This window comes from Drosophila kikkawai, chromosome 2R (assembly GCF_030179895.1).
Source record: "Drosophila kikkawai strain 14028-0561.14 chromosome 2R, DkikHiC1v2, whole genome shotgun sequence".
NCBI lineage: Eukaryota > Metazoa > Arthropoda > Insecta > Diptera > Drosophilidae > Drosophila > Drosophila kikkawai.
In genome coordinates, this window is record NC_091729.1 from 23,198,147 (window position 1) to 23,212,352 (window position 14,206).

At 47.6% G+C, this 14,206-nt stretch overlaps 2 protein-coding genes across 6 annotated transcripts; one reads left to right on the forward strand and one right to left on the reverse strand.

The window, feature by feature from the left end:
• Positions 1-52: 52 nt before the first annotated feature.
• On the reverse strand, positions 53-9,112 carry Asx (Additional sex combs). Of its 5 annotated transcripts, none has more exons than XM_017169239.3 (11): positions 9,003-9,112; positions 7,283-7,621; positions 6,231-7,218; positions 5,595-6,171; positions 5,461-5,538; positions 5,322-5,390; positions 4,443-5,245; positions 2,955-4,379; positions 2,572-2,898; positions 2,266-2,506; positions 53-1,601 (listed from the first exon to the last, which is right to left on the reverse strand). In XM_017169239.3, the coding sequence occupies exons 2-11, from the start codon at positions 7,537-7,539 to the stop codon at positions 1,261-1,263; spliced, it is 5,106 nt and encodes a 1,701-aa protein (XP_017024728.1). In that variant the 5' UTR covers positions 7,540-7,621; positions 9,003-9,112; the 3' UTR covers positions 53-1,260. The 5 variants fall into 5 exon arrangements, with proteins under 5 accessions (XP_017024728.1, XP_070139965.1, XP_070139967.1 ...); XM_070283864.1 differs by lacking the exon at positions 9,003-9,112 and adding an exon at positions 8,255-8,753; XM_070283866.1 differs by lacking the exons at positions 5,322-5,390; positions 9,003-9,112 and adding an exon at positions 8,255-8,753.
• Positions 9,113-9,350: 238 nt separating this feature from the next.
• On the forward strand, positions 9,351-14,156 carry Cpsf160 (cleavage and polyadenylation specificity factor subunit 1). Its single transcript, XM_017169310.3, has 4 exons — positions 9,351-10,286; positions 10,349-10,918; positions 10,985-11,470; positions 11,539-14,156. The coding sequence occupies exons 1-4, from the start codon at positions 9,453-9,455 to the stop codon at positions 14,020-14,022; spliced, it is 4,374 nt and encodes a 1,457-aa protein (XP_017024799.1). The 5' UTR covers positions 9,351-9,452; the 3' UTR covers positions 14,023-14,156.
• Positions 14,157-14,206: the final 50 nt, after the last annotated feature.

Here is a 14,206-nt window from a genome sequence, read left to right on the forward strand (position 1 = left end):
TCTGCGATTGATTCTCCTCCTTAAAATTTTATAGTTCGTTCTTAATTTCAAATTTATTCGTAATAATCTTTATTTATTGGTTAATTTTGCGGTGAGTGCATCTAGGAGCAAAATGTTCTGTTCTTGTTCTTCTTTTTGTTTGGGATTCTTTTTGAATTTTGGTTTTATCTCGCCATATTGTGTCTTCATGTTGATTTACTGGCTATAATTCATGTCTTCAATGTATGGTTTCCTATTTTCATGTTTTTTTTTATATATATATAATTTGCATTGTATTTATCAACAATTTTTAGCTTAATATATAGGGTTTCGTTTTTAGAAATCATTTACGTGTATTACAATTACGTTTATGCGCTATATGCTAAAGAAATGTGGGCGTGAAGAGTCTTAGAATGCTTGGGGGTGAGTGTGTTTTCGTGTGTGTGTGTTGTCGGGTGGATAATACTAAACTTAGAGAGTTACAAATTAAAGCCTAGGCGGCAGAAGACGCCGCTGGCAGGCGTCCCAAGCCTGACAAAATACACTATGAATATTTCATAAGTTACACCGTAAATTATAGTATACTTATACAGCAATAAGTATATCGATCGGGTTCACAGTATTCACATAAAACGAACCAACCGAATAAATTATAAAAATATAGTCATCCGACGTAAGTGAGTTCATGTAACTAACCTAACCTTGTCTCTGCTGCTTATATGTTATTACACATAAGGTACATTAAAACATAAATATATTTACACTTGAATCTGTTTCGTTAGTTCTTATAGTTTTTTTTTTTTTGTTTTGCCTTTTCCGATCTGAGATGCCTTGCTGTTACAATTACAATGAGAGTTTCTATATGGATCCACTTGTTTTAGAGTGCTCGTGTGATGATATCCTTAAACAATCACAAACAAACAACGAGTATCTTAGGGGATATACATATGCCACAAGCACAAAATACACAACACTAGCTTTTGCCTCCATCTTCTCCCTATCCTCCTCTACTGACTTTATACAAAAAGTGTCTGCTACGTTTGCTCTGCTTAGTTTACATGTTTTGCGAATTATGAATTATAATATACATATATGTATGGTTGCTGCTTCGGTGCCCGTGTAAGCCTCTGCACTTGCGTTGTGTTTTCTTCATTCTTGTTGTACAATTGGTTTTTGCTTTGCTCTTTGCTTCTTGCTCTTTGATTGCTATTAGTCCACAGATCATCATGCGTTCGGTGTCTCTATACTGGGTCTCTAAGTCACTACAATACGTTATCCATCTCATCTGATCACGCAGGCCACGCACAGCTTGGCCGCACTGATGCAGTCGTCGTGGCAGAAGGCGCCGCACTGCTGGCAGATCACCATGGCGTTCAGCGAGCAGGCGCAGTTGTTTGGCGTTGCGCTGTTGGCCTCGTTGCCCGGCGGAGTATTCTCACCGCTCTGATGCAACTGCAGCAGGGGATGAGGCTGCGCCGATTGCTGCTGCTGTTGCGACGGTTGCGGAGGAGCTGCTGCCGTTGGGGCTGCCGTGGTGGTCACTATGTAGTTGTTGCCCGCCTCCATGACAGCGACGGCCGTGGAGTTGGTATTGCTCCCGTCGATGTAGGCTATGTTGGGCCCTAAATTGGGTAAATTATTTGAGGTTTTAATTAAAATTATAAAAGGTACTTTATAAACTTAAGTTCTACAGTTAAATACTTACTAATAAATAAAGATATCTAGTAAAATATAAATATGTTTATATTAATAAGGAAGTTAGATAGCAGGGACAGTAAGTAGGTTTAATTTTTAAAACTCTATCACAAAATTTTAAAATATTTTTACTAGAATTTAAAAATTAAAAAATATAATAAATAATAATACTCAATATTATCAGAAATCAAAATAAAATTAAATTACTTTACTTTATTATTAGATAAACTTTAAAATCAAAGTGAAATAAAATTACTTCACTTTAAATTTAAATAAACTTTTAAATCAAAATAAAATAAAATTTTACTTTACTTTATTATTAGATAAACTTGTAAATTCAATTTCTACCGGTCCCTGCTGCTATCTCAGTGGATTCACATGAATTTATGACTCAAATCCGCTCAAAACATGCATTTTACCTTAGTACAAAATTAAAATTCAATCACACGGCCGTTAATTTAACAAATCTATTTGCAACGAACTAATTATTGCGTGCCAATTTAATGGTTTGATGACCAATAAATGGATGAATTTTGTGGGTGGTGATTTGAAAGACGTACCTCGCTAACCACTAATAATACACCAATTTACCTGCAGCGATATTGCGCCGCACAATATTCGCGGCGGCGCCCACATTCCCCAGCGGCTGCTGCTGCTGTTGTTGTTGTTGTTGCTGCTGCTGCTGCAGTTCGTGATGATGGTGATGATGCAACGCATCTGTGGCGGAAATGTTGCCACCACTGCCTGCCGTTGTATCCACCGATGCTGGACGCCCGCGTCCGCCCATGTTAATGCCATTGAGGCTATGTAAAGGATTCTGAACGGTGACAAACTGCAACAAAAAAAATACAATTTAGTAATTGTAACCATTCTAAAAAAGTCTAAAGTATTACTTACCTGATTCTGATGCAGCGGCGGGGCACTGGAGGCCCTTGGCGCTTGATTGTCTGCTGCTCCCACATTCGCCCTGTGCACTAGCACATATTGCCCGCTACCATTCTGGTGTATCAGCTGCTCGGTGGCCTGCGCCTGCTGTGGATTTTGTGGCACTGGCGATGTTGCCGCTGCCTGTTGATGCTGCTGCTGCAGTAACTGCAGCTGCTGCGGTGTGGCATTAGCACCTCCAGGTCCAGGACTAAACACATGCCGTATCAGGGTGGTGGGCGAGGGCTTTCGCTGAACATATTTCTTGCGCGGAAAACCACTCATTCGAGGACCAATTACCTGGAAAGGCAAGGAATATAAGGCTTGATATCAATAGGCTACAGCTTATCACCTACCTTATATACACCCGGACGTCCGACGCCCATTACATTTGGGGGCAATCCCGCTGGCAAAGCTCCAGTTCCAGCTGCTCCGCTCACCAGCAACTCCTCCTGTTTTAATATATTCTGCGGCGGAGCTGCAGCTGCTGCTGCTGCTGCCGCATTCCCACTGGCTGTCGTCATGTTGGACATGGGTGTGGCAGCCACGGTGGAGACGTTGAGGGTTATAGGGTTAACAGGTGTGGTCGCCGCCGTGGTTACCGTCGGCTGCTGATGCTGGTTGAGAATCGCCGCTGGCGGCCGCAGCTGAGCTTTGAGGTTCTCCCGATTTGGACTGTTCTGGATCACAGCCTGGCAGATTTGATAGCTACGCTCTAGATTGACCGCTCCGGGCGGCAACCTGTTGTTGGTAGCCTTGCGTCCCTTGCCTGTCGGCATTTTAGGCTGCAATCGCTGCTGGGCAATGGTTGTGGGCACTCCCGATGGCGGCAGAGGCTTCATCGTCAGAGCATTGGGAATCGTGGGTAATTGCTGTTGCAAGCTGCTGTTGTGATTGGATATTTGCTGCTGTTGCTGCTGCTGCTGTTGTTGCTGTTGCTGCGGGGCAGGTACTGGTGGCGATTGCGCGGCTGCTGTCACAGCAACAACATTGGCGTAGGCGGACGGAATTGTTGTGGTGTTTGCCGTTGTTGCTGCTGTGGTGGGCGAGGCATTGGCAGGTCGCGTCATGGAAATGATGTTCAATGGCTTGGCTATGAACTTGGCCTGTGTGGTCACTGGTGGTACCACGTTTTGCTGCTGCTGCTGTTGTTGTTGTTGCTGCTGCAGCAGATTGTTGTTTGCTGCCTGGGCCATTAGTTGCCGCTGATGCAGTTGCGCCTGTTGCAAGGCAAATTGCTGAAGTTGCTGTTGCTTCTGTTGAGCTGCAGCCTGCTGCTGTTCCAGTTGCTGTTGCTGCTGCTGCTGCTGTTGGGCAAGCAAGTTGGGTGACAGAAACTGCTGGGCTCCATTGCGTAGGGCCACCGGCAAGGTCTTGGCCAAGGCATTACTACTTGTTGCTTGCTGCTGCTGCTGCTGCTGCTGTTGTTGCTGCTGTGCAGCAGCTGCTTGAAGCGTGAATTGTTGTAGAAGCTGCTGCTGTTGTTGCTGCTGCTGCTGTTGCTGGCGTTGCTGCTGTTGGAGCAGAAAGTTGCCAATTATCTGGCCATTGGAGTCCACTAGAATCTGACGCTGCTGTGGAACAGCTGCTGTGCTGTTTTGCTGCTGCTGTGGCGCCGCTTGCTGCGGCAGTTGATTTAAGGTGAGGCTGCTGCTGCTGCACAGGCTGAGATTGTTGCTGCTGCTGTCATTGCTATTGCTGCTGTTGGTGATCACCGTGCTGGATACCTCCATTTCCGCAGCAGACATGGGCACAGCGTCACAGAGCATCTCCTGGGAGATCTGGTGTAAAAATAAAATTCATAATTAATATTTAAATATTTGATTTTCTTCCACAAAACTCACCTCGTTCCCATACTCGCTGTGGGCTTGGGGCATAAACGAATGTTGTGCCAATTGTACGACATCCTGGATATGCAGTTGCTGCCGCTGCGGCTGCTGTTGCTGCTGTTGTTGCTGATGTTGATGCTGCAGCTTGTCCACAATCTCACGCACTGCATCACTGTCATCGTCTATTAGCTGATGTTCTTCCTGCTGCTCTTCGGTTATACATTCCACCACCTCATCATCCTCTTCCTCCTCCTCCTCTTCGTCCTCCAGTTCCTCTTCGTCATCGATCACCTCATGGCACACATCGTTGTCCATAATGTCGTCGATAATCTCGGCTTCTTGCCCTACATCCATAAGATTGATAGCCTCATGATTCAGGTTTTGCTGCTGATCTACCGTGGACTGCGTGCTGCTTAGCTTGATGTCACCAAAGTTCCAATCGTGCTGCACATGCTGATACATCTCGCTGGAGTTCAACTCCACAGGCAACTCCTGCTGCTGCTGCAACTTGGCCACCGTTGAAAGCATTGCCTGGACATTGGCCAAAGTGGATTCATCAGCTGCCGCCAGAGTCAGTGGAGCTGTGGCTGCTCCCACCGAGGACGATGTCGTGGGCGCTGTTGTCGTTGAGCTGGAATTGCTGCTAGAGCACGACGACGACATGGAGGCAGTGGAGGATGAGGACGAGGTGCAACTGGTGGATGTAATGGAACTGGCCGGTGTTGAACCAGAAATCGAGCTGGCAATGGGCATTGGCGAATCCTCTAGCTTATCGCTGGGCTCTTCCAGTTTTCCAATTGTTTTGTGTTGGGTCGCCGCTGCAAAGCAAGATAGAAACCATATATAAGTATATAAAAGACTCCAGTGAGTGTAGGAAGATAATGATTTGATTACTATTCGATGATGAAGATGATGTGAAGTAGTTATGATTGATGACTGACGACTGATGGTCTTGGAAATAGGCTGATGGTAACGAGTGAAAGGTTTGATTAGTTAAACATTTTGATAACAACTTTAAGAGTCACAAACTAACCGTGATCGATGGTGTCAGCAAAGACGAAATCATGGCTGTTATTTGCCTCATTTGACTGCTCCAAAGGCGCTTTGGTTTCTGGAAATTATACATGGTCATTATTAAACATACTTTGCTAGTTGTATCCAACTTACCAGCTGCTAGCTCCACGCTCTGCAAGTAGCTCACAAAATGATTGACCACCTCGGGTTCCGACACCACTGGGGCTGTGGCAGGCGTAACAGCCGCAATCGCTGGCATGGCAACCACCGCCTCCACATCGTTCATATCCTCATCCTGCTCCATGGCAACAATCACTTCATTACTGCACTCAGATGGCTCAATTTTATCACAGGTACTGTTGATAAGTGGCTGCTGTTGCTGCTGCTGCTGCTGCTCCTTGATCTCCTTTTTCCCTGCCACATGATCCACAACATCAGCCTCCGGAATACTACCTGACGCATTAGGAACAATTTCAACGCAGGAGACGGCAATCTTCAGCTGCTTGCTATCCTTGGACGTGCTGGGCAGCTCCTCGTCGGGATCATCGTCCAGGTTTATGGTGGCTATCGTTGTGGGTGCCGACGGTTTGCGTTGCGATGGACTGCTCGATGGACGTTTGAGGACGCGGCGCTGCTGCTCGGTTAGCACAGTGTTGTTTTCGAGAGGCATGGATGTTTTAGCTGTTGTAGTAGTATTTGTGGCTGCTGCTGTCGTTTCGCACTTTGTGCTCTATGGGTTTAAGGGATTAGGTAACTGGATTCGTTTATAACGAGCTGATGTTTACTTACCAAATCAAATTTTAATTCAGTCTCATTATCACATGTTGCTTGTTGTTGCTGTGGTTGTGGTTGCAATGTCGCTGGTGGTTTGGGCTCACTCTTAATGCTGGAGACGGGCACCTTCTGCTCCTTGGCCTCGCCTCCCGGCTTGCTCACCTTGCTCCTGGAGTTCTTTTCGCCCCAGTAGGGCTCAAAGTGCTTCAGCTTCCAGGGATCCAGCTTGTTTTTCTCGCGCTCCGCTTCGGTTTTTAGCTTTAACTGGTTCTCTGGCGTGAATTCTCCTTCGCTCAGCCTTTCCCGCCACTCCAGACAGGCTCGGGCAAAGAACTCGTTGTTCAGGCACGAGGCACTCAACCTTATGCCCTCGGAGGAGGAGGAGGAGCTGGCGCTGCTGCTGCCGGGCAGCTCCAGCTCGCTGGCCTCGCGATCCACGCTGGGCAGCAGCTGTATGAGATTGTATTGATAGATCGGCGGCAGCAGTGAAAAAGTTTGCTTGTTGAGCAGCGCCCTTAGGTTGGTAGAGGCTAGAATGGAGTCGGGCGTCTCCAGATCTATCTTGCCGTCCTTTGTCTGCTCAATTTGCGCCGCTGTCGTCAGCTTCTTATTGCTTCGCCGCCGGGGCTTCACACTAAAGCCGGGTATGGACGCCAAAACCTCACGCATGGTTGAAGCTTGCGAGGAGCCGGCCTTGCTACCAGGTGACAAGGCGGATGGATGGCTACTGGCGGCCTGGGCTTGTGCTGAGGCCGCTGCCGCCGCTGCTGCAGCTGCTGCTGCTGCCGCCGCCGCCGCCGCTGCTGCTGCTGCCGCTTTGGCCTGCTGCTGTTGCTGTATCCGTCGACTGCTGATTAAACGCGCGGGTGGAGCAGGAGCAGGATTAGCGGCAGTGGGTGGCGGTGGCAAATGGCCAGGCAAGGTGGCCATCGCATCTTCACTGGGCGCCAGGGGCTTTTTCTCAGGTGGTATTGGTTTCACGATTATGCGTGGCAGGTGGCGTCTGCAAATAGTAAATAATATTAGTGCTCTGGCTGGATAGGTCTTTTGCTAATGTCAAAACTCACCTCAGACTGTGCGTGTGCTTGGTGGTGGGCGACACCTCAATTTGCTCCAGCGCCAGTGGATCCTTCTCATCGTCATCCACTAGGTTAACATGCTCCATTATGATCGGAGGCGGCGGAGCAGCCACCAAGGTCTGCTGGTGCTGATTCTGGTGATGCTGCTGCTGCAGCGGATGATGCTGCTGCTGATCCGCTTGTGGAATGAGAAGTTGTTGATGCTGCGACGATGCCGTCGTCGTATCCGGCGTTATGGTTTTCATTGTTAATCGCTCTATCGCCTAATCTATTTACAGCGAACTTTTTATTCTTGCATCCATGTCAGGCAAGTTTCTTCCGCACATACTGAGAAATATATAGATATAGGAAGTTGTACAAGATTACTTTGAAGTTTTTGAAGGATACAGATCATTATTCGGCCTGTTGCTTGTTTATAAACTAAATATAAATGGGTTAATTTATAAAAAAAAGAAAAACAGGAAATAACTAATAGAAAACTTAACTCTATAAAGATTTTGGAAACTTATAAATAAATATTTAGGACTTGAACGAATATTAAAGCAATTAGTACGCTTTTTTTTAAACTATTTTTTGTTCATTTATTGAGCTTTATTTGGTAGATATTCTTGGAGATAAAATTTATGTTTAAAGATTAAAGACAGAATCTGAGTCTTATAAACAAAATAATAAAAACAAAACGTATTTAAAAAGATAAATAAGTTAAATTTCTCCTTGAATAATACCTAATTACCCTAAAGTTACTTGGCTTTCAAATTTAAGTTTTAATCCAATTTGATTTGCTTTTGTTCAACGAAAAAGGAGTTGTTTTACAGGGGTTTCGCCCGATGCGGGGCGGGCTTAGTTCAAGCAGATGCAGTTTTCCCAAAGACCAAATTTAGAGATGGGCCAGCGATTAGGAAACGGGTTCTATTGTGTGTTTATTCCCAACCATTTATTATTCCTGCACGCTGCACTAACCTGGCCAGCGGAATTGTCCATTTTAAGGCAAATGTCTGTATAATTTTAACGTTGCGCCCTTTGTATATGCACTGCCATCTGTGTGTATGTATGTGCGTGTGTGTGTATTTAAATATACAAGGGTGTGTGTGTGTCTCGATTTATATGTAATCAAATTGCGGCTATGCGGAGATTTTTTTCTTCACTTTTCCTAGTTTTCCGCTTTAATTCTCGTTTTCATTTGAATTTTTCTGCACTCGCCTGCAAAAATCAACAGAAACAACAATGTAACTACCAACAACAACAACGACGACGACCTGCAAAGTTGTTGGTTGGTTATATTTTTTTCTCACGCACGCACACACACGCACACACGGATAGGCAGAGCCGAGGCGCAGAGAAGCAGAAAAATTGGGTTTGCTTCTATTTTAAAGCTGTTCTGCGGGTGCTTAACCCCCTTATTATACAGATTTCGGGCCCTGGTGCAGCACTATCTTTTGCATAATGCCGAATTGGGCACCGTTAATGGCTCACTGAATTAAATATTGAATGGGGGAAATGTGAATGCCAAACACACAAACAAAAGCAACTACAAAATGATTCTTTTCTAGCTGCCTATGCCGGTCCCTTTCTGGCGCAGGCGTTTCACGCTATCTGGCCAGCGCCCGTCCCGCTCGCACGCACTACGCAGAAAAGCTGCGTTTAATTGAATGAAATTTAATTATTTGTTTTGCGCTCTCAGCTTCAATCACACAAACTAGACCCGCACCTTGCGTCCCGTACTTCCAATGTTTTATAATTTTTCGTGGCCAGTTCTAAACGCGAAACGCTCGAATTGTTGTCACTGCTTGAGAAACGGAGTTGCCATCTTTTGGATTTGTGATAGTGGTGGCACAACATCGGAGCACTATCGCAGGATCTGCGTCGCAGAAAGAAAGCTATCGTTATCGAAATAGTTCAGCCGTCTGTCCAATTATTTAAAAGAAATGGCGTATCAATCCTATCTATTTTTCGCAATTTAATTTGTTAATACATTAAGAAACCCTATAATTTATTTGTCCAACAAAATATCGCGATTAAATGTTTACAGGTCCCAATACTATCGATATCACGATACATAATTTCTCACATCTCTAGCAGCCGGCTAATTGTTGAACTTGTTAAATTTGTTTAATAATGTTTTAACTAGTTGCGGCACCTAGCGAACCACACGACCGCAATGTTTTCCATGTCCAAGCAGACGCACGCCGCCACGGCGCTGGAGTTCTCGATAGCGTGCCGCTTCTTCAACAACCTGGAGGAGAACCTGGTGGTGGCGGGCGCTAATGTGCTGAAGGTGTACCGCGTAGCGCCCAACGTGGAGGCGGGCCAGCGGCAGAAGCTGAATCCGAGTGAGATGCGTCTGGCGCCCAAGATGCGGCTGGAGTGCCTGGCCACGTACTCGCTGTACGGCAACGTGATGTCCCTGCAGTGTGTCTCGCTGGCGGGCGCCATGCGGGATGCCCTGCTCATCAGTTTCAAGGACGCCAAGCTGTCGGTGCTGCAGCATGATCCGGACACCTTTGCCCTGAAGACCCTCTCCCTGCATTACTTCGAAGAGGAGGAAATCCGTGGTGGCTGGACGGGTCGCTACTATGTGCCTTTGGTGCGCGTGGATCCGGATGCCAGGTGCGCCGTAATGCTGGTCTATGGCAAGCGGCTGGTGGTGCTGCCCTTTCGCAAGGACAACAGCCTGGACGAGATCGAGTTGGCGGATGTGAAGCCCATCAAGAAGGCGCCCACAGCCTTGGTCAGCAGAACGCCTATAATGGCGTCATATTTGATAGCTCTGCGAGATCTGGACGAGAAGATTGATAATGTGCTGGATATACAGTTCCTGCACGGTTACTACGAGCCCACGCTGCTGATTCTGTACGAGCCGGTGCGCACCTGCGCGGGCAGGATCAAGGTTCGTTCGGATACCTGCGTTCTGGTGGCCATTTCCCTGAACATCCAGCAGCGAGTTCATCCCATTATTTGGACGGTGAACAGTCTGCCATTCGACTGTTTGCAGGTATGAATGCGATTTTGTTGTGTCAAAACTGAAGACTAATGTAGATTCTCTCTACTTTCCAGGTCTATCCTATACAGAAGCCCATTGGTGGCTGCTTGGTAATGACTGTGAATGCCGTGATCTATCTTAACCAAAGTGTTCCACCTTACGGCGTCAGCTTGAATAGTTCGGCGGACAACAGCACCAGCTTTCCCTTGAAACCACAGGATGGAGTGCGCATCAGTTTGGACTGTGCCAACTTTGCCTTCATCGATGTGGACAAGCTGGTGATCTCACTGCGCACAGGTGATCTTTACGTTCTCACACTCTGCGTGGATTCGATGAGAACGGTGAGAAACTTCCACTTCCATAAGGCTGCCGCCAGTGTCTTGACCAGCTGCATTTGCGTCTTGCACTCGGAGTACATATTTTTGGGCTCGCGGTTGGGTAACTCCCTGCTGTTGCATTTTACGGAGGAAGATCAGAGCACGGTGATAACGCTGGATGATGTGGAGCAGCAGGCAGAGCAGCAGCAGCAACAGCAGCGTCAGCAGGATGATGATCAGGATGTAGAGGAGATATTAGATGTGGATGAAATGGAAACAGTTCCTCCACAAGCCAAGTCCCGGCGCATTGAGGATGAGGAACTGGAGGTACTTTAATCTCTACTACTCTTAATAATCAAAATTCCTAATCACTTTTGATGGCTTATATTTTAGGTGTATGGTTCGGGAGCCAAGGCTTCGGTTCTCCAGCTGCGCAAGTTCGTGTTCGAGGTCTGCGACAGTCTCATCAACGTGGCACCCATTAATTACATGTGTGCCGGCGAAAGAGTAGAATTCGAAGAGGATGGAATCACTCTACGTCCACATGCCGAATCCCTGCATGATTTGAAGATCGAACTAGTTGCCGCCACGGGCCACAGCAAGAATGGAGCTCTATCTGTCTTTGTGAACTGCATTAATCCGCAGATCATTACCAGTTTTGAGCTGGACGGCTGCCTGGATGTGTGGACTGTGTTTGATGATGCCACAAAGAAGACCTCGCGTCATGATCAGCACGATTTCATGCTTCTTTCGCAAAGGAATTCCACATTGGTGCTTCAAACCGGTCAGGAAATCAATGAGATTGAGAATACTGGATTCACGGTGAATCAGCCAACGATTTATGTGGGTAATCTCGGCCAGCAACGGTTCATTGTTCAGGTGAGTCTTGTGTTTAGCATATTTTATATTCCAGAAATATCCATTAATATATTTTGACTTCCATTTAGGTCACCACCCGTCATGTCAGATTACTCCAAGGAACCCGCCTGATTCAGAACGTGCCCATTGATGTGGGCTCGCCGGTGGTACAGGTTTCCATAGCGGATCCCTATGTCTGCTTGCGTGTGCTCAATGGTCAGGTTATAACGCTGGCACTGCGAGAAACCCGTGGAACTCCCCGGTTGGCCATCAACAAGCACACCATCAGCAGCTCCCCCGCCGTGGTGGCCATTTCCGCCTACAAGGATCTATCGGGATTGTTCACCGTCAAAGCGGACGATGTCAATCTTACGGGAAGCTCGAGCAGTGGATTTGGCAGCAGTTTTGGTGGCTACATGAAGGCGGAACCCAATATGAAGGTGGAGGATGAGGAGGATCTGCTGTACGGCGATGCTGGAAATGCCTTTAAGATGAACAGCATGGCCGACTTGGCCAAGCAGTCCAAGCAAAAGAACTCCGACTGGTGGCGCCGGCTTCTGGTGCAAGCGAAGCCCAGCTATTGGCTGGTGGTGGCCCGCCAGAGTGGCACCTTGGAGATTTACTCCATGCCGGACATGAAGCTGGTTTATCTGGTGAATGATGTGGGCAATGGAGCTATGGTCCTAACGGATGCCATGGAATTTGTGCCCATCTCGCTGACCACGCAGGAGAACTCCAAGGCAGGCATTGTCCAGGCCTGTATGCCGCAGCATGCCAATTCTCCGCTGCCCCTGGAACTAAGCATCAATGGCATGGGTCTGAATGGCGAGAGACCGTTGCTGCTGGTGAGGACCCGAGTGGAGTTGCTTATCTATCAGGTATTTAAGTACCCCAAGGGGCATCTCAAGATACGGTTCCGGAAGCTGGAGCAACTGAATCTGTTGGACCAGCAGCCCTCGCACATTGAGTTGGATGAGAACGATGAACGCGAGGAGTTGGAATCCTACCAAATGCAACCGAAATACGTCCAAAAACTACGACCTTTCGCCAATGTAGGAGGTCTGTCTGGGATCATGGTGTGTGGAGTGAATCCCTGCTTTGTTTTCCTCACCTCCCGGGGTGAACTTCGCATCCATCGGCTACTGGGCAATGGCGATGTGCGCAGCTTTGCCGCCTTCAACAATGTGAATATTCCCAACGGATTCCTGTACTTTGACACCACCTATGAGTTGAAGATCTCTGTGTTGCCCAGCTACCTGAGCTACGACTCCGCCTGGCCGGTGAGAAAGGTTCCGCTGAGATGCACGCCCCGGCAGTTGGTCTATCATCGCGAGAATCGTGTCTACTGCCTGATCACCCAGACGGAGGAGCCGATGACCAAGTACTATCGGTTTAATGGCGAGGACAAGGAATTGTCCGAGGAGAGTCGCGGCGAGCGGTTCATCTACCCCATTGGGTCGCAGTTTGAGATGGTGCTAATCTCACCCGAAACCTGGGAAATTGTGCCCGATGCGTCCATCCGATTTGAGCCCTGGGAGCATGTGACCGCCTTCAAGATCGTCAAGCTGTCGTACGAGGGCACGAGGTCGGGTCTCAAGGAGTATCTGTGCATTGGAACGAACTTTAACTACAGCGAGGATATCACCAGCAGAGGAAATATCCACATCTATGACATCATTGAGGTCGTACCGGAACCCGGAAAGCCCATGACCAAATTCAAGCTGAAGGAGGTCTTCAAGAAGGAGCAAAAGGGACCGGTGTCTGCCATATCGGATGTGCTGGGTTTCCTGGTCACTGGCCTCGGCCAGAAGATCTACATCTGGCAGTTGCGCGACGGAGATCTCATAGGCGTGGCCTTCATCGACACGAATATCTATGTACACCAGATCATCACGGTTAAGTCGCTGATATTTATTGCGGATGTCTACAAGTCCATCAGCTTGCTGCGCTTCCAGGAGGAGTATCGAACCCTGTCGCTTGCCTCGCGGGACTTTAATCCCCTGGAGGTCTATGGCATTGAGTTCATGGTGGACAACTCCAATCTGGGCTTTTTGGTGACCGATGCAGAGGGAAACCTCATTGTGTACATGTACCAGCCAGAGGCCAGGGAATCACTGGGCGGCCAGAAACTCCTCCGGAAGGCAGACTATCATCTGGGTCAGGTGGTGAACACCATGTTCCGGGTGCAGTGCCACCAGAGGGGTCTGCATCAGCGCCAGCCCTTCTTGTACGAGAACAAGCACTTTGTGGTCTATGGTACTCTGGATGGAGCTCTAGGCTATTGCCTGCCGCTGCCGGAGAAGGTGTACAGGCGATTCCTTATGCTGCAGAACGTGCTGCTCTCTTACCAGGAGCATCTGTGCGGCCTCAATCCCAAGGAGTATCGCACTCTAAAGTCCTTCAAGAAACAGGGCATCAATCCGTCACGCTGCGTTATCGACGGCGACCTTATATGGTCATATCGACTGCTGTCCAACTCGGAACGTAATGAGGTGGCCAAGAAGATTGGCACGCGAACGGAGGAGATCCTAGGGGATCTGCTGGAGATTGAACGACTATCTGGCGTTTTCTAGACTTCCTTGTGTCAAAGATGTAAAGTCTTAGTTGATAGTTCTAATTGTAATTTATGTTACGCGAGTTTCTCAGTTGTAATTCTAGTTTTTTTGTAATTCTATCGAAGCCACAACAAAGTATTTTGTTAAGGAAACTGGAAGTTGTTTTAATGTCCATTGGAAGGGGGAGTTAAAAAGGGTTTAA

Coding starts and splice junctions, on each gene's coding strand:
- Asx (XM_017169239.3), bottom strand. CDS start 7,539: ATGAAAACCATAACGCCGGATACGACGACGGCATCGTCGCAGCATCAA. Junction 4,380..4,442: donor ACAGCGAGTATGGGAACGAG/GTGAGTTTTGTG, acceptor TTTTTACACCAG/ATCTCCCAGGAGATGCTCTG. Junction 2,507..2,571: donor CGCCGCTGCATCAGAATCAG/GTAAGTAATACT, acceptor TTTTTGTTGCAG/TTTGTCACCGTTCAGAATCC.
- Cpsf160 (XM_017169310.3), top strand. CDS start 9,453: ATGTTTTCCATGTCCAAGCAGACGCACGCCGCCACGGCGCTGGAGTTC. Junction 10,287..10,348: donor TGCCATTCGACTGTTTGCAG/GTATGAATGCGA, acceptor TCTACTTTCCAG/GTCTATCCTATACAGAAGCC. Junction 11,471..11,538: donor AGCAACGGTTCATTGTTCAG/GTGAGTCTTGTG, acceptor ACTTCCATTTAG/GTCACCACCCGTCATGTCAG.